Below are 24,126 nucleotides of genomic sequence, written 5' to 3' on the forward strand. Positions count from 1 at the left end.
TGCAAGGGATCCAGGGGATGGCAGTTACTAGAAAGAAGCAGCCTGGGTACTTGAATGACTGCATGGAACAGAGACACTGCACTTCCTTCCTCATGGTAGCCTACACTATGATGTGAACCACACATAAACTTCAATAGCGCTAAAGCACTGATATTTGGGAGTTGTTTCATTGGGTGGACTAGCCTACCCATGTGACCTACTACAGATTCCTTAACCTGCTTGTGCTTTACTTTCCTTATCTATAAAAGGGTGGCTATAATACCTCCTCTCTTATAGGGTTGTTGTAAGGATTAAGGTCTTAAAACAGTGTTTGGCATCTAGTAAGAGTTTTCCTATGTGTAGGTCCACCTTTGGCTATATATAAAATGACTGATGGCATCATGTCTCTTATAGACATGTATACTCACAGGTTTGCTTTTATTGTTTCTCAAACATTGATAGATATTGAAATAGAATGCTAGGCTATTTGTTTTTGAATTTATTCTCAACTTTAATTTTTTGTACAAGGTAGTTCAGAGTATAAAGGTTCATGATTAGATTATCCTGTGTTGTTTTTATTACTTTCATCCTCACTCCATTCATTTAATGGACAAATACTGAGCATCTATGGTATGCTAGGCATTGTGTTAGGTATTGGAGATATAATTATGAGCAAAACCAGACATAGCATATGCCTCCATGCAGTTCAGTTTTCTGGAGAGGTATTAATCATATTTTGCCCAAATAATTATACAGTTATGAAATTGAAAATTAAAAAAATGCTCCATAGGAAACATGTGACTGAAAGAGAATACAGCAAGGAGACCTGGTTTGGAAGGAGGAGATGAGGGCTTCCCTGGGAAGAGTTCTGGAGTTAGTTTTTGAAGGATTAGTAAGAGTAAACTAGGGGGAAAGGGAAGAAATGGGAAGACAATTCTGAGAGAGAAAACTGTGTGTGCAAATGCCCTGAGGGAGAGTGCATCTGAAGAACTGAGAGAGGCTCTACGTATCTGGATCATAATTGCAAATATCTAATTGCAGAATTCAAATCATGTCACTAACATAAATAAAGTATAGTTTCATAAGGGACCTTGCCAAATGCTCAGTAGGTCTGGTTCAAATCAATTTGGGACAAGCAATCAGTCCCATTTACACATCAGAAATTAGCTTGTTGATAATCCAGGTCCTAGAATCAAAGTAGTGTGAGACGATACTGGAGTTGTTTTATTGGGGGGATTTTTTTTGGATCCAGCAAAGACCTTGTAATCTTGGGATAATGACAATATAAACTACTATAATTTTAAGTTAAATTAAAAGTTTTATTGTAATCCTACAAAGACATTTAAGAATATTTATCAAAATAGTAAAGAAATCAGAGCATCAATAATTTTGAATAGTTTTGGTATAAAGTGACAAATTTAGAAAACATTATAATTATAGTTATTTTGCCTACTCTTCAAAGTATAGTGTTCAAGAGTTTTAGTCACATTAAAATTTTAATTGTAATTTGCACTTTCTATGAGAGTTTAACTTACTGCATTTGTAATAAATTTTAAATGTTCAAAAAATAAGAAGTGAAGGTGGGAGACAGCGAAGGGAGACGAGGTTAGAGAGGAATTGACCATGTGGCCAGGCCATCCAAGGCCTTGTAGGTCACTTCAGTAATTTTGGTATTTATTCCAAGGTTTTTAAACAGGGTCAAGTGACATGAGTAGATGTGTATTTTGAAAACATCCTTCTGTTTGCACTTGGGAGAATGGATTGAAGGTGGGCAAGGATAAAACCAGCGAGATCTGTTATATTACCTCTAGGTTTTAGAAGTGAGAAAATGATGGTGGAGATAGACAAAATTGTTAGATTACAGAGACACTTAGCTTGTAAAATCATCAGCCCTTGGAAATGTAGTGGATGTGGGAAGTGGAAGTGAAGAAGAGGATTAGAATTGGTTCCTGACTCTGATTTCAGCAACTGCACAAATATTAGTGCCATAAATTGGACTGTGGACAATGGAAGTGGACCACACTAGAGGAGAGAATGTGTTGAATTGAATTTGATTTGAAATGAGTGTGCAGTGATCTAATTGTCTATATATACCATCTATATTCTTTGCTCACATAATTGTTCTATTTTCACTTTTATGTACTCACTTCTCATTTAATAAATCATTATCAAGCACCAGCTATGAGATTCAAAAAATGATGACACCGATATAGTCTTTCAAGGGCGTTATAGTCTATATGATAATATATTAAGAACTATGATAGAAAAAGGAAATATTATCAGATATAGAAGAATGCACCTCACCCAGAATTGGGGGTGGAGGTAGGAAATCTTGGAAGGTTTTCTGAAGGAAACACATCTACTTAAACCTGAAAGAAGGGAGCCTAAAGGAAAGGGTACACCAAGCAGAGGGAAGACCATGTGCAACAGGAGACAAGAGGGCATCATGAGTTAAGAAGGTCAGAGCAGTGCATTATGGCCGAAGTGCTCAGCAGGGGAATGGAAGCAGGAGCTAGTGAGCCAACTTAGGAGTCTGGGTTTTATCCTGAGTGCAAAATATTTTTAATACATCTTTTCCACTTTGAGCACATTAACCTAATTTTTTTCTTTCTTTTTCCACTACATTCATGTGTATACACACACACACACACACACACACACACACACACACACACACACACACACAAATATCTATTATTCTCTCTTATTCCTAGACAAACACAATATTAAACAGTCTGCAAAACCAAGAAGTCACATGGGATTCTGGACTGAATTTGGAAAATCAAGAAATCATATTATAACCCCTACAGCCCATTTATCAGCTACTTCTAATTACTTTAAACCCATTAATGTCACCTTAGGGAAGCATCTTTGGGGGATTTTTTTTTCTGATTGTACCAATCATTTCATTATTTAAAAGTTTATTTAAAAGTTTATTGAGGGGGGGGGGGTGGGGAGAGGGAGGGAGGGAGGGAGGGAGAGAGAGAGAGAGAGAGAGAGAGAGAGAGAGAGAGAGAAAGAGAACACACAAGTGGAGTGAGGGGCAGAGAGAGACAGAAAGAAAGAATCCTAAGAAGACTCTGGCTCTGCACTGCCAGCATGGAGCCTGATGTGGGGCTCAAACCCACAAACCATGAGATCATGACCTGAGCCAAAGTCAGACACTTCACTGACTGAGCCACCTGGGTGCTTGTGTACCAATCACTTCTAACTTGACAGTCAATGCTCTATAAGTCTTACTTTTACACATTTATTAAAGGGATGTTGTTTGTTAGTTATGCTAACTAACTTGGATGTAAATTAAACAATAAATAAATTAAAAATGGGTAAAAAAAAAAAAGACCTATCCAGAACATGCCCTCATCTTTTACCTGAGTTCATACACCCCACCCCACCCCACCTCCGCAAAAGGGATGTTAGCTGTGTGGCATGACAATTCTCAAGGAGAAAGAAATCCCCACTGCCCAATGATGTTCATAGACCCTTGTTTAATCCTTCATCTCCCAACTGCATGATGGAACTGCCTAAACTACCCTTTTGGTGCCACTGAGGTCTGGTTCATATGTTTCCTTCATTCCAACAGTCCCTCTGCTTTTTCCTCCTTGGTTCTCCTATCTTGAAAGCTCATCTTCCACTGATCACTCCCTTTTTTCAAACAATAACACCAAGTTTTCTCATACTCTTCCCATTCACAGAAAACCACCTGTAGGTCTTCAAACACCTCATTGTTTAGTGCTTGTTTACTTTTGTACACATGTTATTCTCTCTTGAGATATGCTTCCGCCCCTCACCCCCTCCCCCCACTTACATACCTGGACGTAGGTAAGACCCACCTCAAGCATTATTTTGTGTGTTCAACCCTTATTTCTTAGAACCTCCCTCCTAATCTGGAGTATGGAGCACTCTTTCTTTTAAGGCACACCCATCATACTGTTTACAATTATTCAAAATGGTCTTCTATCTTTACTAGGCTGGGGTAAAGACTCTGTATTTATCTTTATATCCTCTGTACCCAGATGGTTCCTGGCAAGAAGTAGACATCAAATAAGTGACAGCTAATTGAATCAACTACTCGGTGAATCGATGCCCAAACATCAAAAAGGCCTCTCAAATTTGTAATAGAGATGGCTAAATACCTCTGTGATCCCACAAACTATTATCCTTAATTTATCATATACTTTAAAATACTTATAAAGATAGGATTCTTGGTTCTATTCCCTAGAGATCCTGGTGGGTGCCAAGGTGCTTCTGACTTTGAGAACCCTGCTAAAAATTTGTTCTAAAGCAAGAAAGAACATCAGGAAATGTAACCAGCATGAAGATGAGTAGTGACAAACCTTCCTCTTCTATTTAACTATATCCCTTTGAAGTAAAGCAAAACCCCAGGCACATACCGTGTATTTCATCTTCCACTCATCTAGCCACCTACGTATCCATTCATCCACCTATCCATCCAAAGACCACGAGATGTTCCTGAACTGTGCTAGATACTCTCTTAGGCAGGTGAGAAGTAAAGGGAAAATTCTGCATGTAAATCAGCCTCTACTCCAGAAGATTTAAAACATACAACCACTTGTCTAAGAAACTTCAAGATGAACAGAATAGGCATAGCAAAGGTTTAAATTAAGAGCAGGAACATGCCCGCTTTCATCTGTCTTTTGCTCTTAAAAAAACCCGTATGTTATAATCTGTAAGTTAACATGAAACCCTTTTCATTTCCTATTTCCTGTGGAAGATTTAACTAGGATTCTGAGGCCAAGTTGTGAGTTTTAGATCTTCTTGAAAGTCTTTTAAATGTTCACATAATGTGGCTGGGTTGGCATCAATCTGACTTGTGGGGATCCAGAGTTTGGCTATTTCAGAGGCTTACAAAGTTCCTTCCTTTGCATTAATACATTATATATTTTGATGCAGAACATTTACTCTTGTTCTTTTCTCCTTCACCCTCTTAAAGTCCAAAGACATTAACTGATTTTCTGTTGCTGAAACAAACCCCCAATTGTATGTTCCCTGCAACTTGACAATTGCCCTTTGGTTTATTATCTTTTTTTCCTCAAAGTTAGCAACCTATTTTTTAAATTTATTTTGAGAGAGAGACAGAGAGAGAGAGAGAGAGAGAGAGAGAGAGGGAGAATATGAATGAATGAACGAGCTAGGGAGAGATGCAGAGAGAGGGAGAGAGAGAATCCCAAGCAGCTCTGAGAGCGCAGAGCCTGACACAAGGCTCAATCTCATGAACTATGGGATCATCACCTGAGCCGACATCGAGAGTCAGGCACTCAACTAACTGAGCTACCCAAGTGCCCTGAAACCTATTTTTTAAAGATGTCATCCTTTCCCTCCACTTGGGTAAGTCATTTTTACTGAGGCTGTCTCTATGGCTGGAGTAGGGAAAGCCAGGAATTCCTGATGTCGGGCTGAGAACAAGGCTATGCCCAACTTATCTATTTGCCTTCTGAGAGACTGTTTTTGCCTAGCTGCTTACAGTCTTTGGCATGTATTCTTTCCTACCACTGACCCTGCCACCTGATTTCTTGCCATCTCAGAAGCTTCAGAGTCAACTCCCTATCACTTTTGCAGTTCCTCAAAGGCTCAATTACTTAGCCCCCCTCCCCCCCCTCCCCCCCAGTATATCAAAAGTGACAAATTACTGTTTGGAGACTGTCTGACAGATGAGCCAGCAAGTGGGCTGCTAAGGGATATGGCTTTTCCTGGGGCAACTTGGTGGGTTGCTGAAGAAAAGGAAACTGAGAAGTGAATGGAGATTGATTAAAACAAACAAACCAGCCCTCTTTTCAATAGGGCAAGGGGTAGACCAGTTTCCCTGTCTGCTGGTTAGATTTTGATGAGCCTCTAGGGGCTCTGAGCAGTAGGGACTGGCAAAGCCACAAAACAGAAGAAGCCTGGGTCTCGGAATCACCAAGAAGAAGGTTGTTCACCCAACACACATATGAATGCATGTTCTATTGTGTCAAGCCACTGAGATACAGGGATTGTTTGTTAGAACAGTTAGCTTACCCTAATACAAAAGGATATGAACACTCACAGGGCTTTCAGGGAAGAAGGGCACTAAGCTGTTCCTTCCACATGCCAAGGACTCAAAGGCGTGCAGGAGAAGGCTCTACCACAGTTGCATGTCCTTAGTAAGACAAAGGCTTTCACGCGAAACACTCACTGGTGGATCCTTTGCTGGCTGAAAGGGGCAGTGTAGCAGTCATTCTCCTCCAGGTCTGGCAGTGTCTCCTTGTCCAGCCTCATGGGCTTCTTAGGTAACCATCTCCGAAACCTGCTTATTTGTTTATCGATCCTGTACATGAAAGGCAAAAAACCAAAGGGTACAGCATATCAGCATTGTCCCAAAACACAGGATGGAAGTCTCCACAGAGCTGTAATTATGACACCACACACCTTAGGCACTCTCACTGTACTCATGATACCCCCATTTTATACACAGAAAGAAGAAAGCCTCAACTCAAGTGTTTTTTAAGATCTCACTAAGGGGCCTCAATATCATTGTCTATGAAATAGTAGCCGAGAGTTAAATGTCCACCCACATGCCAATAAATGACCAAGACTGAAGGCTCTGGGAAGGAAGTGGATAGCCCCTTAAGCAAAGGAGCAGAGACCTCAGCTTATTACGTTCTGTAGGTTCTAGAAACTTATTCTGTATTTGGAAAGTTTCCTTGGTTAGGGACGTGGTCAAGCTGTAGTTAACTTTTGGCAGGGAAGCTGACAGCACATCCCAGTGGGTTGACTGTGTGCAGAGAGCGTGATGTCATGATTTGTTTCCTGCCTCTCACATCATCCCTGAGCTGCCTCTCAGCAGACAGCAGACTGTTCAGCTTTCGTATCTGTCCTTCAAGCTGACTCCATGGCTCCCAAGATACTGGGACATGATGACCCACACACATGTGTCATTTTGGCCAGAGTGCACAGTGATGCCAAGTCACAGAAAACAGAGTTGTTACAGGTGGTCTACAAGCCACAGATTTCCCTTGGCCCCCTCCCCATTCCCTCTGACTTCTGATGATGAAAACATCTGTCTTCTAAGTGACCAAAATGTCAACCATTCACAGAAAACTACTAGAAGGAGCAAAATCCACAGCACACTTTAAAACAACTTTGCTACCTGCGGTATCTATACCACTAAAGAAAGTATTTTCCAAAAGCACATATCAAGTAGCATCTCCATGAGGTAGAATGGACAGGAACCATACTCATTTTACACATCCAAAAGAGACCCATGGTGAGTAAGTATCAAGCTCAAATTACCCACCCAGTGAATAAAGCCAGGAACAGAATTCAGGTTTTGAATTCTTGATTTTAGGGATCATCCTATCAAAGTAATTCATACTAGAAATCTTCACTTGAGGCCTACAGAAGGAATAGACTTCTCTACAGAAGAAAATATCTAAATGCCTTTTCAGTCTAGTAATTAAAAACACATGGAGTTTGGGCAGGTTTTTTTTTTTCCAATTAAAAAAAAATTTAAATGGCAATTTATCCTTTTCAATGAAACTCCCAGGTGAAGGAATTACTTTTTACATAGCCAGTCTGCTCCAAGATGAAAAATAATGGTTAACTCTTTTGCCACTTCTTTTATTCTCAGCAGAGTTCCAGCCTCACTACAAGTCCATTGTGCCCAGTGGCTGGCCTTTCTTTGGAACCCTTCAAAGTTCAAAGCATCTCATAGCTTCTCTAGGTCCTTCCTCTCAAAGACAACTCATACCTACCATCTATACACACACAGAAATAAAGATTCTACTCAAGGTCACGTACCCAGGAAAGAACAGTACAGTGGAAGGCCTCAAGGCCCTAAGAAGGGGTAAAAGTTCCCATCTCCTCTATCCTTTCTCCTCCTGGTCCTCTCCTCCCTCACCATCTCTTTAAGAATACCTGAAGTATAGTGACATGATGCTGAGAGGTAGTATGACACAGTAATTGAGAACATGGGGGTGAAGTGCTTAGATTCAAATCCTGGTTCTGTAAATATTAGCAGTGTGACCTTGGCCAAATTATTTAACTTTGCTGTGCCTTAATTTCTTTATCTATAAAGTGGGCAGGATAATGATACTCAATTCATAGGGTTGTGGTGATTAACTAATCACTATGTATATAAAGTCTCCAGAAGAGTGTCTGGTGTAAACTAAGTACTGGCTCTTATTACAGTCTTTTCCCCCCAAAATAAGAGTTTGAACAACCTGCTTGCCTCTTAAGATTTCTTTATTTTTAATTGAAAGTTAATTGTGCTTCACCAGCATCTACAACTTGTCCAAGTTTAATGATTTAGTCCTTAAATGGACTCATAAATTATACTTCCTAGGCTAAGCTGGTGGCCTTCCCCATAACTCTTGGCTTTATTTCATCTGATTGCCTTTAAATTCGTTCAAGAAAGAGGACATTGGCCCAGAGGCTTTTCATAATAGAGCTTTTACCTCCCACACATCTCTAGTCTGCAGCACTAATCGGATTACACTTTGCAAAGTTCACATTCTTATAGAATCTGGGCTCTGCGTGCAACAACTATGAATTAAATCCAGCTGGGTACAGTGCTCAGCATGGATAAAAACAAATAAAGCTGTGAAAAATCAGGCATAAATACTCAATGGGAATGAAATGGCAGCTTTCAGCAACAGCTTGTAGTAGCACAATTTAAAAGAAATGTGGAAATGGTGAAGAGAGAGTAGAACAGGGTAATGAAAATGATTCATTGAAAAATGAGGAGGGGCCAGAAGAAGTGGAAAGAAGAGAAGAGAGACTCCTGAAAGAAGCTGGGATGTGTAATTGGGGTGCCTAAATCCTGGCTCTGTTGCTTATCAGCTGTGTGACCCTCCACAAATCACTCACCTTTTTAAGGGTTTTAAAATGGAATAGTCATCACGATCACCATCTTACTGACCTTGCAGGGTGGTTAGGAAGCTTACAAAAAATGGTGTGCATGAAATGCTTTGGAGAAGCTGCCAGGCAAATAGAGTGTTATTAATAACTTCTTGAGTACCATGGAGGCTAATCTGAAAGTGATCAAAAGGAGAGGAACTGTACTTTAAAAACATTAGGATGGAATAAAGATATTCAAAAGATATCTTAAAAACAAAACACCTGAGACACCAACTGGGGTGGGGAATGTGTGAATCGGTCTTCACTGGGGTAGCTGAGCAGAAGCAGAAGAACAAAGCATGGACTGGACAGCTTCCGTCACACAGGCTGGTCCATATTATACGCTGTTAAATGATATAAACAAATCAAATGTGGTCAGAGGTCTGTGCTCTTCTGGTTGGCAGAATGGCTCCTCAAAGATGTATGCACCCTAATCACTGGAACTTGTGAATATGTTATGAGACATGGCAAAAGGGACTTTGTAGATTTAAGCAGGATTAAGGAACCTTTAGAGAGGAGAGCATCCTGGTTTACTCAGGTGGGCCCAACCTACTCATATGAGCCATTTAAAAGGAGAGAACTTTCTCCATCTAGAGATAGCAAAGATGAGGCAAAAGGTAGGGGGTGGTCAGAGAGACTCAACAGACTATTGCTATCTTTGAGGATGAAGAGGGAGGGCCAGGATCCAGGAAGTGCAGGCACCCTCTAGAAGCTGGGAATGACCTTTGTCTAAGAGCCTGTAAAAAAAACTGCACAGAACTAAATTATGCCAGCAACGTGAATGAACTTGGAAGAAGATTCTCCGTGAAAGCCTCAAGAAAAGCCCAGGACAACCAATACCTGGACTTTAGCCTTGAGAGACCCTGAGCAGGGAAACCAGTTAAGTCTCCTCCCCTGGACTACTGGCCTATAGAATAAACTTGTGTTGTTTTATGCAGCTAAGTTTTCAGGAATTTATCACAATAGCAAACTAATTAGGAAACTAATATACATCTTAAAACAGTCTTGGTCTGATATTCTCCTTGAGAAGACCATGGCTGGTCAGGCTCCCAATGCTGAGGATGATGTACCACATGCTACTCCACCTGCCAGTCTGGTGGCTCTGGGAACAAGGGTCTGTTTCTCTGTGGCTGGATGATAACTGGCCATTCTTCAACAAACACTCCCATCCCAGACTGTGTTTAGACATCACTGAGGATCTTCTTCCACAGTGCAAGAAGAAATACATAGTGCAAAATCCACCAGGCTGGAAAGCATGACACCCAAGTTGGGTTTCTGATTCTGCTGCTTCTTAGATTCTACATGTTTCTGGTGACTTGGGAAATAATACCTTGGCTATCTCACCCTAAAAAAACCTTAAGTTAATAAAGAGCTTTGCTTTTCACAATATAATGGGTAATTTTCATCTAGAATGATGGACTCTGAAGTTGAAGTAGGTTCACGCCTTAGTTGTACATCCGCCTAGTGGTGGGTGCCATGCTGAGCAAATGACTAAACCTCTCTGGGCTAACACACTTGCTTCATGAGGCATGGTGAGGACTACACAAGATAACAAATATCAGGTATTTGTTCAATGTCTTCAATGTACAAAATGCTCAGTTCAGTGGTAGTATCTAGGATGAAGAAGAAGATGATGATGATAAACTTTTATGTAGAATTATTGATGGGAATTCAAGAGCTAAGATTGTATACTGAAGCACAGATTGAGGTCTGTGCTCTCATCTTCATCTAATAAACTTCCCTAAATTGTCAATCTTGAAATCTCTTAGATACAGGAGTCGAGAAACCAACTAACCAGAAAGTATTGCATTTGTGTCTTTAGTATACGAGTTGAGCCTACTTAACAAAATCTCTTTCCACTGACATGGAATAGCAAAGAGAAAATGTTGGCTTAATGATTTAGTATTAATTTTGGTTGGACACATTGCCACTCTGTTCTATTTCTGCCATTTGCTAACAAAAGCCCTCTTACAGAATACATAGGCAAATCAATAGAGACACAATGAACTGATCATCCACTTGGGCATTTCTGGCTTAAACTGTCAAGTTAATATCTGAGCTAAAAGGTGGGTACTTTACAGAAAGTTGCTATTACAGTAAGTTCAGCCCCCTCCTCCCCCTCCCCCCCCCCCCCCCCCCCCGGATTCTGGTTCATGGCAGGTCAGGTTCTGAGTAGCTGCAAAGAGCTGGCAGCACAGCACAAGCAAATGGGCAGGAAGTGCCACCTCTGATGTGCTGTGCCTTCCCCAGGTGTGCCTTAGAAATGTGCTTTGGGAAGGCTCTGCTTAAAGCTGTTTGGCCCTTGGTTTCCCTGAGATGTAAAGGGGAGACTATCTTACCTACCTTAGGAGTGGTGAGAATTAAAGAAAAGGCCACAGGCCAACGGACTTCACTCCCCACATACTAACCTATCAGTAGGTCTTCATAAATTACCTACTGCGTGCAGAGTCCCCACCTGGAAGCTGTGGATATACACTGAAGAAGACAAAGGCCTTTACCCTGGAGCCACTAACAACCCAGGAGGGAACCTGTACTAATGACAACTTAATTAGGCTAAATTAAATGAAATAGGCTACTTCAGAGACACCTACTTTTCCCCAGACCAGAATATTATAATAGCATCACACTTCAAACAGATTACATTTTCAGGAATGACATATCTTGAGGGAACCTACAGATAAATCTTTTTTTTTTTTTTATAGTGGAGGTACCACAGAGCCCGACATTGCAATAAATGAAGCCCTTCTGGACTGATAACAGACAACAGGAGCCTTGGATTTCTTTTTCCTCTTCTGAGAGCCAAGTCTCCTGTATTTATAGCCTCTCCTTGGATAGGAGTTAGGATTCTTTTAGGTCACAAGGCTACTAACTGGGGCACAACCTAAATATCTTATAGAAGAGTCTAAAGGCTTTGGAACATTTACATATATTAATTTTTTAAAACAAGGATGGAAAATACAAGTCATTTTGTCATGTGCCTGTATACTCAACTGATAAGATTACAACTGCACTGAATGTATAATGTAGTAGGGGCAACATTCTGCCAAAGGATTGCAAAGGATAACATCAGGCAGGTGCGTGTGGGCAGTGGATGGAAAAGGAATGAGTAGTAGTGAGACTTCAGCTACAAGCCACTCACAATTATCAAATTTGTTACTTTGTAATCACATTTTCTACAGACTATATTTGAATTATTTGGTGAAGGCAAAAAAAAAAAACAGGCAGAAGATAGATGATAAATTTCCTCTCTTTATTGGATAGGCAATTTATAATGCTTTTAAGTTTGCCTGAAAAGTCAAAGGAGCATTTAATAGACCAAGTACATGATGAAAATAGCATTTACCTCCAGAATATATGTCTGAACTGCATGAGTGTGCTTTATGGGAGTCAGGTGACTTTTAAAAATAAAGGTATTTGTGAAAAGATGCTTAATTCTCTGCCTGCTCAACACAAGTTTATTATAATTTATAATTTCTCTTATCATTAAAAGAGATAAACGTGTTTCAGGGATTCTTTCATGAAGTAATGAAATTAAATATCATTTATGTGGATGAAACTAAAAGCTAAATTAAATACCCATATCTAGGATGACATGAGAATTTTAGAATATTGGAGTCAGTGTTTTATTAATGGTGTACAATCAGGATAGCAAGATACAGATGCACCTTCAAGATGGCATATCAGAGACACTCTTCATAAGAGTTAAAATAGATAACAACATTTCTGACAAACTGCATTTTAAAAATTACACCAGATACTGGGCTTCACTAAGGTACACCACTACAGGAATGTGGTAAGCAATGAAGCTTAAGAGGCATTCTGAATCAGTGCGTCATACTACCAGTTAGTTAGGGTTTCTTTTTCCTTCTCTTTGTCTGAGTCTTCCAGTGACTTTCAATGCCCAAATTCTTCTATGATTATGACTTATGCAGTTGAAGTAGCATCGACTTTTTCAGGCTGAAGATTGATGTTTAGTAAGTTGTTCAAGAAACAAGGATTTCCCACACCCTTACTCACTCAAAACCTCTCCGCTACATGCATGGAGAATATGTGGTTGGTCACCTGTCACAATCTCTTCTGCTTCCTTCTTCTTGGCTACTGTTCTTAAGCCTATCCCCTTTCTTTTCCTCTATCTCAAAATTTACCAAGGTAGTAGTGAATCCTCCCTGCTTCTGATTTATCAGGGCCTTGTCCATTCTCCACCAGCTATAATTTGGTTTCCATTATCCTCCTCTAATGTGGTCATCATTCTCAAAATATATTCCCAGACCAGCCGCATTAACATCACTTGGGATCTTGACAGAAGTGCAAATTATTGTGCCTCACCTCAGAAACACTGGGGATGGGCCAAATAATCTCAGTACTAAAAAACCCTGAAGATAATCCTGATGTCTGCTCACATTTGAGAACCACCTCTCATGGGACAGCTATCATGGCAGTTATCACTAACTTCTAAATTATTTTAAATGTTTATTTAATTTTGAGAGAGAGAGATAGAGACAGAGTGTGAGCAGGGGAGGGGCAGAGAGAGAGGGAGACATAGAATCTGAAGTGGGATCAAGGCTCCGAGCCATTAGCACAGAGCCAGATGCGGGGCTCGAACTCACGAACTGTGAGATCATGAACTGAGCCAAAGTTGGACGCTTACCCGACTGAGCCACCCAGGAGCCCCTAACTCCTAAATATTCAAAATTGATTCTCATCTCTCAGCCTTCATCAGAAGTTGAAGAACACCCATTCTTATGGGAACTCATTCCTGGTACCTTTGACACAGTCCTCTATTGGGTCTCCTCCTTAAATTGTTCTTTTTCATCCTTCTTCCATTTCTTCCTGCCTCTTTAATACAGATTCTCCAAGGAATTGCTACTGGCCCTCTTTTTGTACTTTGTCTCCTTCCCTGGGAAATTCCATCCACTCCCCTCGTTCAAGTCATGACTTCTATATTTCTGAGTCCAAAATTGGATTCTCTAGCTTTACCTCTAAGCTCAACTGCTTGCCATCATTTCCAGAGGCCTTCAAGACACATATGTGTCAAAGACCTACTGTGAGTTATGCTACAGAATTATTAAACAAAAATCATCATCTTTCTCACCTGTACCTCTTCTGGATTTTCATTCTTCTTTTACTTCCAACATTTTCCCAATCCCTTAGGTATGGAAACCTCTTTCTCTCCCTCAATTTCCAAATACTTGCTAAGTACTTTTGCTTATAATTTCACAATCTTTCTTATACACTTTGCCTTTCTGCTGTAGATTATTTTTTGTTTGTTTATCCAGGGAGAAGAACTACAATCTGAACAGTTTTTTCAAGTAAAAACTAAAGACAGAGAGAGAGAGAGAGAGAGAGAGACAGAGAGAGACAGAGAGAAAGAGAGATTATGACTTATTTTAAGGAAAAACTTTTTAATAGTCAGGTGCCCACAGCTGTATTCGGAAACTCCCTATCTCCACAGATATTCAAACATGGGCTGGCTGACCCTACAGCAGAAGTTCAAGTATCAATTGAGTGGTTGGACTTGATGACATTTGATACCCAATCCAACCTTGAGATTTATGGTTCCTTTTATCACCATTTTCTTTCAAGTCCTCATTGCTCTCTCCTCCCCCACAGTGTAACTGTTTCAGTTCCAAGCCTGTGATACTTTTGGCAGACCTGGTTTTCCTGTGCTTTTTTGGTGTGACCTCCTTTTTCCTCACTCAAATCCTCTCACATGTGTAAAGAAATTCATTTGCCCATTCACTGCACCTACTATGTGCTAGGTGCTCGAAATATAGAATTAGACAAGCCATCCTTGCCTTCGCACACCATCCAGGTGGATAGATGGTCACCTACATCATAGTTTACAGCACAGGCCCAGCAGTCTTGTGTTTTAATAAGCTTTCCAGGTTTGCTGGTTAAAGCTTGAGAGCTATTGAGAACTAGTGATATAGGCTAATATGTTACCATCAGAGTTTTATAGAAGGTCATTATATGACAAGGGACTAATCTAAATCATGGTAAATCCAGGGCACCTGGGTGGCTCAGTTGGTTAAGTGTCTGACTTTGGCTCAGGTCATAATCTCACGGTTTGTGGGTTCGAGCCCTGCGTGGGGCTCTGCACTGACAGCTCAGAGCCTGGAACCTGCTTCAGATTTTGTCTCCCTCTCTCTGCCCCTCCCCTGCAAATGCTATGTCTCTCTCTGTCTCTCAGAAATGAGTAAACATTTAAAAACATTTTAAATCATGGTGAATCCAAATGCCATCACTACTGTCTAAGGAAAGAAGAATTGCTAGTAAGGATACTGTGCAGGGACATTTATGGAAACCACATCTTAGTTTCTTTGGATGTCAAGTCTTACACCCTACTTTGTTGAGTGCACATGCATTTGAGTAAACCCACTAAAATATATCAATTTATCTTATAATTATCATTCTGCATAGCACATAAGCAGAGTAAACTTGAATCCTAACTCTCACAGAACAAAAGGATTTTCAGAGAAATGCAATGGTCTCCAAGTTTAATAGTCAGCTCAGCTCAGGGTGAATGGTCACATAAGACTAATTAAAATTTTGAAATTAGGTTTCTAGTTATCACAACAGTATCAAATTAAAGGACTCCATTGATGCCCCCCCCCCCCCCCCCCGTCTCCCTGGCTTCTCAAAAAATAACAAGAAACAAGCTTTGGAAGCATATATAGTACACTGAAGGAAATTTTTAGCCAGTAGAATTTTGGGTGGGTGGGGAAAGGTTAAAGAAAAAAGGAAAGTAGGAAGGGCTTCTGAGTAAGGTAATACATCTACATATTTTATAAACAAAGTCTTACTAACATAAGAGGGCCCCGGCCATGGGCTGCTGAACAGCTATCTGCTTTTTGACATATTTATTGTCTGCACTTCAAGATTTCAAGTTACTTATAGTGGAGGGTGGGATTTTTGTGGAAAAAAAATAACATTCAGACCAAAGATGCACTCAACAGCTGGGGATTTTTGGTAATTTATCTAATAATAGAATGGGCTATAAATTCTGTTCTCCTAAGTGTGAAGAAGTTACAGGGAAGATTCTGAGAAGAGCATTTTCATCTTTTCTCTTATCTTTCCAGGCTAACCTGAAATACCTATTTTGGAATGTTCATGGCAGTCAGTTTTGCCATGTGACAAAGGTCCCCAGCTTGTATTCCTTGTCATTGTTGGAACAAACAGGCCAACAGATCAAACACATCATGACAGAGCATGCTACTAACCTGCTCATGAACTTGTACCGGCGGGGCAGGTAATAGATTTTTCTCCTGGAAGAACAGCAAAAATGAAGCCAGTCGAGAAGAAAACCCATCGTCAGTTACAGTTTGAACTAGCAAGGAAGGAAAGGAGATTGAAGATAGAAGCCTGTAAGAGGTGAAGAAGAAAAAACTAAAAAGAGATTAACAGTGAGAAATGTAGTAGGAACATAGGGCATGCATTTTTGAGTCATGAAATCTTACGAAATATTTTCCATTGGTATTTCTTCCTCTCATTATCATAATTTTTTATGGTTGCTCTTCGCCTACACAGCCTGTGCAGAACGATGATTTGGAGCAATTGGTATTCGTATGAATTTAGCCGAGGTCAGCCTTTTTTTTTTTTTTAGGAATGAAGAAATGGATTGCCAGCCTGCTGGCAACATGCACAATTTAATGGGCATACTATTATATTAACTAATATTTATATAGCTCTTGAAGTTTACAGAAGACTTCTCTCATTTGATTTAGCCAGGGTAATATAAAAAGTACTTATTTTACAACCAGTATGGGAAGAACACTAATCAGCATCAACTCCTACTGCAAATAACCGCACTAGGGAATACTGTCTAACCACTGGCTCTGATTGGACATGAATTAAAGAGGTAAAACAAGGAATCTTGGAAAAAATATTTTAAAAGTCAGACTTAGTAAGAGTGTGTTGTACTTCTGTGTATCTGTATTTTTTAAAGCACTCCAGATTAAAATTCTGGGTGTAATCTGAATGGAGAGTGTATGGGTTAGATGTTTTATAAAAAAAAAAAAAAACAACAATTAGCCCTTTCATATTTTGGGCTTCAAACAATGGAGTAGTAATGAAACTGATGCGGTTTATATATATTCTGAACTGTTACTAAGCTATCTCACTTATGGAAAATGAGAAGTTTATACACAACTTTGCCTATCTATGAAAACTGATAAACATATTCATGTTTTTAGTAGGCAAAACTACTAAAATAGAGACAAGATCATGAGCTTCTAGGGGTTTGTATTGAGGTAGAAGGGATGAACAGATGGAGTAAAAAAGATTTTTAGGTCAGTAAAACTATTCTGTGTGACACCATAATGGTGGATACATGACATGGATTTTTCAAACTGCATAGAACTATACAACCCAAAGAGTGAACCCTAAAGTAAACTGTGTACTTTAGATAATAATAATGTATCAATATTGGTCCATTAAATACAACAAATATACTACACTAATGCAAAATATTAACAATAAGGAAACTGAAAGTGGGGTGAGAAGGCATGTATGAGAACACCATACTATCAACTCAATTTTCTGTAAGCTTAAAAATGCCCTATAATTAGTCTATTAATTAAAAAAAAATAAAAATAAAAGAGACCATATCCATGGACATATAAGTACTTAAGCAAATTTTGTTCACAAATTCCCTTAAGAAAATTATTCAACTTTGCTTTAAACATTGCAGGAGTAAAAAACCCAAGGAGACTAACCCAGGATTCAGAAGTGCAATCTACAGAAAATAATAAATACACACACAATCCTTTGAGGCATTTACATTTAGCCAAACTGATGTTTGTACATTTTGTTGAAATGATATGGCAGGAAAATTCCTCCTTTGGAAATACATAGATCTCCTTAGGCTAGAGTTATTTACCTGAAACACTGGACAAAATAACTGCATAAAATTTAAGTGCATCAGGTTCTATCTAGTGAAGCTATGCTTAAGTAAAATCACATCAATATTAGTGAGGCTAATTAGTATCCACTATTAACACTACTTTGTCCTAACATTGTCCTGCAGGAATAACTACATTTACAAAGAAGATTATTATTCATAGTTATTACAGTTTTTCATTTATTCCCTGGATCACAGTTCTCTTAATACAGCATAAGGAAAGTATTAATGCTGCTTCCAGGCTGCACTTTTCTGCTATATAATGAGCATGTAGAAATGTTAGTTATGATACAGTCAGGCCCTTCATATATGAAATGGTTCCACGTACTAGGAACTTGTTGTGCATTAACACTGCTCAAGTTTCCACAATCTCCTTGGGTTTTTTGCTTGAAAACTGTGTTCTGGTAGAAGGTTTTGTGAGATTGCTAGGGAGGAACTATCAATTTCCCTAAGTTTTACTATCTCACTTTTATCAAAACACAGACTTTTGACTGTTGGCTGTAAGATGTTGGTCTGATACACGACTGTGTCTAAGCATAGATTTCTTTTCCTTTTGGTCTTTATGAGTGATATGGTATTAATCTGTATTAAATAGTTATAGCATTGATAAATAACTGGCTTTAATTAATTATAATTATAGGGTAACAAGTTTCAATAGAAACTAAACTGATAAATGACTCAGTGATTTTACATATTTTTTTTAATCTTTGAGTTCTCAGATTTCCTTTGTCACATTTTAAATACAAAAATAAGTCAAAAGTTTAGAACTATGTTTATCTCAATTCCTTTGAGAATTTTGCCTTGAGGTAAACAGATACTAGAAATCCCAGCCTCTATTTTGACTTGGTATTAGAACAAAAAGGCCAATAAACAAAGAAAGTAAGATGCACCAGGGAAATACATTACAGATCTCTGAGTGGAAATTGCCCTTCTCTAAATGTGTCCCTAGTGCCTCTGTCTCTGTAATTTCCCACAGCTCATTAAGAGGTATATTTTAGAATTGGTACCAGTTTGCTTGGTTTCTGTCATCTGACTTGGTCTTATTGGCAAATTGTGAACAAAAAGGTTTTAATTCTTTATTCCCTTTGGAACTTCCCTTGGTACTAAATCTCTCCATCTCCTTTAGGATATTCCATTATTTACTTCCTACATATTTTGGCATTTATAATTTCAAGTTTAAAACTATCTAGCAAATGTAGATACCTTTTCCTTAATCTATATGGAAAATAAGAATATCCATTACAAGATGAAGGTAAATTAATCCTTTAAATAACTAAGCAATCCACTTGAAGTATTTTCTATTCCCTTTGGAATAAATATCAATGATTATGCTTGCACAGTACTTGTGAACTGACTTTTTAAAATTTAAAAATGATTTAAAAAGTAGATCACATTTTCATGAAATTTCTTGAACTTGCTTTAATGGAGGCAGATTTTAATGTCAGTAAGAACGTGCACCATCGATGCCTGGGGTCTGGCCATTCAAAGCAGCAGTACACAGGGCTTTTGAAAATGACATTTTGGAAATGAAAATGCCACTTGGAAAATTCTTATTTCTCAGAGGCAGTTGACATATTTACCTGCTAAGGACTGAATTAGCCAGGAATTTTCACAAAAAGCCATGAAGTCATCATAAGCCATAAAGACTGTATTTCCTAAGCATTTTAAACACCTTCTCTAATAATGTTTCAGTCTGCATTTCGGTTTTATTTGTTTCAAGAGAAGGGCACATTAGTTTTACAGGGAAGCAGTAGAGAGTGGGAAAAAATATATTTACACCTACCTGAAAGGCATTCTTACATTCATTTGTTCTGCATATCTTCCAAGCACTTCCCATGGGGCATGCAACTTCACAAAGATAATGTCACTATTTATTAGAGAGGACTGAAACAGAAAAAAGAAACAAAATTGAAAAGTATATCCAAATTTCCTATGGTTTAAATTGAGTTGGAATTTAGAACAGGAGTTTAGGATTTGGGGCATTTTCAGCCAAAACTGGGTCCTTGTGTGTGCATCTATTCATTCAAAAAATATACCAATATGTGTCTGGCACTGGACACCCAGCTGTGAACAAAAGAGACATGAATGCCATTTACATTCTACAAACATACAAAAAAAAAAGAAATAGGCAAAAACAGGTTTAAAAGAGATAAATTTAGATAGCGATGAATATTCTGAAGATAACAAAATAATGGGAGAAATTATAGGGAGCGGGGCACACACTACTTTGGGCAAGGGGTCCAGAAAGGCCCCTCTGCAGAGGGGACATGCAAAGTTGAGACACAAAGGAGCCAGCTGGGTAAGAGCATGGAATAAATGTTCCAGGGGCAAAGGCCCTAAGCTCAGAACTCGCGTGGTATGCTCTGTGTTTGAGGAGCAGTTAGGAGAGCAGAGTGGCTGGAGTGTATTCATCATAAAGATTAGCGTGAGTAGAGGTTGAAAAGGTGAGTGGGAGCCAGCATGTGCAGTGCCTCGCCAGCCATAAGACAACTGGACTTTATCCCAGGAACACTGGGAAGTCATTTTGATTGAGATTTTCACAGTGATCTGTGGCTAGCGCACAGAGAAAAAAATATATCAGGGAGAGTTGCAGAGAAAGCAAGAGAAGAAGAGATGCTCTCAATCATCCAGGCAAAATAAAAAATCGGTGGTTGTGGAGATAGAGGGTCTTCAGTGAGGTGAGTTTTGCATCTGGATCACTATCAGGGAAGGCTTTTTCAAAGGTTTTTAACTCCTCTTGGGCTTTTTATCAATACAGCACATAGACAGGAAAGTAAAACCAGGACTTCGCATTTTAGTAACCACCCAACAAGTTTTGGTCTATGTCTCTGGCCAAGGGGTATCTCCAATTAGGAGACTTCCTTTGGAAGTCATCTCCCAGGGCTGGGTTGTGGAAGGAGGTAGAAGAAAAATAAGAAAACAGTGAGCCAGACCAGTTTAAATTAGCAAAATGGTCTATTGTTTATCCATATCTTTTTCACACAAGCTCATTCTGGACTGCATGCCATTTAAATTTTTACAGTATAAGAATGTTAACAGATATTTTAGGCTTGTGTGGCTAAGCTCTCCTTATAACAATATTTATAAACAATCCATTACTTTTACACAACTGACAAAAATAGAAGCCCGACTTTATGGGATAAATTTGTGCTACAGGGAATTGTTTTAAAATTGCAGATGATGTGCAGTTGCAATTCATTGCTCATGTTTTCATTCAGAGTCTTCTTTCTGGGTTTATAAATATTGTACTCAGTTTATAAGAATTCCCCAAGATATTATGAAGATCAAACTGGTGTCAACTACAAAGTTCCCAGGAACTCTGATGGTGGTGAATTTCCCAAAGGTGAATTTCCCAGAGCCTGGGCCCAAATCCACAATGATGGAAGGCAAACTTTGATATTGGTCTGAAAACCAAACTTTCTAGCAATTCAGGCTGAAATGAGGTTTTATATTCTAGGTTGGGACAAGGTGACCTCTGGCTGTAAGCCCCCTAAGCACAAGGAACATTTCTGCTATTCACAGTCGAATCCTCCAGGCCTAGCACAGTGCCTGATCCAGAGGGAATACACAATCAATACTTATCTAGAGTATGGTTAGTGAAATGTGAACAGTTAGTCCTGGTCCAAGTGAAAGTTGCCTGTCCTGTGAAGCAAGAAGGATGAAGTGATTCTTGGAGCCACATAGCTGGTAACTGCAAATGAGGTACCCATCCAGGGAACAGACAAGCCAATATGCACTGAAGATGTGACAACCAGCTGTTGGATCTCTTTGCATGAACCGGTTTTCCATTGAGTAACCCATTATATCCAATCCTCTCTAGATTGGATGCTTATAGCTACGTAGCCAGGGGGAGTGTAAATGAGCTCATAGGTAGCAATGTCCATACAGGACACGGAGAAAGTGCACATACCCACGAAAATCTCCATCCTGTCCCATTCACATCTGTAGATGCAGATATGAGATGGTCTCAGCTTATCAGCTGAGCAGTTTTTGCACTGGAAAAGACTGCCATTTGTTTTCCAATATATAGTACAGTTTTCCAAGTTATAAAACAGAAGACTATTTTCTAATAAATGGATCTTTTTGTTTATATTAAAGACATACATCAGATTCTGGGTAGGTATTACGGCTTTCCCACTTGAAAATGTTAATTTTGACATTGGGAATTCTTTAAGTTCACTTAGCCTTCCTACAAGATTTTACACTCACCTGTTTCTTCTCTCATCTTCCCAAGACAGAGTGAAACTGTGCATCAAGGAATATGGGAATGTAATTGATTCACAGACTCAAACAAACTCTGATTTATAGCAGAATATAATCTTTTTTTTAATTAAAAAACATTATTTTACATTTATTTATTTTTTAGAGACAGAGAGAGACAGAGCACAAGTGGGGGAGGGGCAGAGACAGGAGACACAGAATCTGAAGCAGGTCCCAGGCTCTGAGCTGTCAGCACAGAGTCCGATGTGGGGCTCAAATCCACAAACCATGAGATCATGACCTGAGCCGAAGTCAGACGCCTAACTGACTGAGCCACCCAGGCATAATATAATCCTAAAATATCCTCTTTTTGTGAAATTATTGTAATTGCTAGATTTATAGAAAATAAATACAGTGGAAGAAAAATCATTTTGTAGAACTCCATGAATATGTGAAAATATTAAGGAGACTACATTAAAATATTATACTTAGGGCACATTTTAAATGCCACATTTCTGGGGCATCTGGGTGGCTCAGTCGATTGAGTGGCTGACTTTGGCTGAGGTCATGATCTCATGGTTTGCGAGTCTGAGCCCTGCGTCAGGCTTGCTGCTGTCAGTGCAGAGCCCGCTTTGGATCTTCTGTCCCCGTCTCTCTCTGTCCCTCCCTCGCTCACACTTTGTCAAAAATAAAATAAACATTTATTTATAAATAAATAAATAAATAAATAAATAAATAAATAAATATCTGTCACATTTCTGTGTGTGGAAAAGCCAAGTTCATTATCTGAATACACATGGAGTCAACTAAAATTCTAATGTAGACTCTACCATTTTCTGCATAAGAGCATAGCTGTTTTGACTCATTCAAGCGGGATAAAAATATCTTCATTTTTCTTATTTCAATTATAATAATAATTATAAAACCATCACTTTATTATTATTTTTAGAGCTTAATAATTTTGGAAACAATTTCACATTGTTACCTCATTTTATTCCTACACAAACCTTGCAAGGGAGGTTTTCCTTCCACTCCTTAAAGGGGAAAGAGGCCAAGTAATTCACTCATAGCCAAACTGAATGTTTATCCCAGATAGAGCTAACACTCATATCTCTGGACTCCCTTGTCAATTTTACCTAATAAATTCTGAGGTTTAAATAAATCTATGGCTTTGTACATGCGTTGAAGATGCATAATTTCTGAATTGTTTATATAAATTAATCTGTTTATTAGTTTATACAAACTATACAAACTAATCTGAAAAGAATTCTGTATTTTAGAAAACAAAGCAACAAAAACAAGGCAAAAGTAAGCTACTAATGAATTAAGATTTGATTTGAGACTATTAAAAGTTACTTTCATAATCTTGAGAAAAATCTTAGCTGAATTGCCTTGAATGATAATGAATGTTTAGTCATAGGTTGTATGTGTGTGTGCTAGGGGGGTACTTATTACTTACATTCAGTTTTTCAAGGAGGAAATGAACATCAGCCCAGAAAAATAAATATGAAACAGATTACTGCTAATTATATGGTTCATATATCACTCTTTTCTCTACTGCTGAATGATTATGCTACTGTTTCTAAATAGGTTTTTCCTCATTATTAAGTATTCCTTTCCACATAAATCCAAGAGTGCAAGTGACAAAGCGAAGAGAAATGAAATGGTTTTTTGAAACATAGAGTTGTTTCATTAATATCCTGCCCCTTAGGTTAGAACCATGGGGAGAAGAAAAATGGCCATTTAAAGGAGTTGGGAAAATATCTCTGGAAGAATGGCTGGAGAAATTAAGAAGTAGCATGGAAACTACCTGAACTGGAAACAGAAAACATTCCTTCTCTCTTTCCTTCATTCAGCAAGATCCCATTCAATACCCTGTATGCCCTAGATGCTAGAATGCAAGGATATGTAAGTCATGGTCCTTGCCTGGGTATGTCACAATTTAGTAAGGGAAGGTTAAATCAAGCAGCAGTACAGAAAAGAAGTAGTGTGCCATTACCTAAATCAAGCAATCTCTTTCTCAAAGACATGTATATGAATATACACATCTTTGTATCTCATGAGCACCAATACCATTGCTGAGAAGGGGATACTGAGTGAAAAACAGGTTTGGATGTGGGGGCATGGAGGTAGTGCATAAACTCAGTTTTGGAAATGTTAAGTTTCAGCTA

The 24,126-nt window shown here is 38.9% G+C and overlaps 1 protein-coding gene across 6 annotated transcripts in view; it reads right to left on the reverse strand.

Annotated features, from left to right (window-relative positions):
* The window catches only part of ANO4 (anoctamin 4), a 418,329-nt gene that overhangs the window by 129,588 nt on the left and 264,615 nt on the right, over positions 1–24,126 (reverse strand). For 5 of the 6 annotated variants that reach the window (XM_053894723.1, XM_053894720.1, XM_053894725.1 and 2 more), the window contains 3 exons: positions 19,539–19,639; positions 16,077–16,121; positions 6,155–6,286 (listed from right to left, as the gene is read on the reverse strand). In XM_053894723.1, coding sequence (XP_053750698.1) covers positions 6,155–6,286; positions 16,077–16,121; positions 19,539–19,639 — 278 coding nt within the window. The remainder of the gene's footprint in view (positions 1–6,154; positions 6,287–16,076; positions 16,122–19,538; positions 19,640–24,126) is intronic. The other variant, XM_053894722.1, reaches the window with a different exon arrangement.

The sequence above is a fragment of the Panthera pardus genome, unplaced genomic scaffold (assembly GCF_024362965.1).
Source record: "Panthera pardus isolate Hobbes unplaced genomic scaffold, ASM2436296v1 HiC_scaffold_6, whole genome shotgun sequence".
NCBI classification, from domain to species: domain Eukaryota; kingdom Metazoa; phylum Chordata; class Mammalia; order Carnivora; family Felidae; genus Panthera; species Panthera pardus.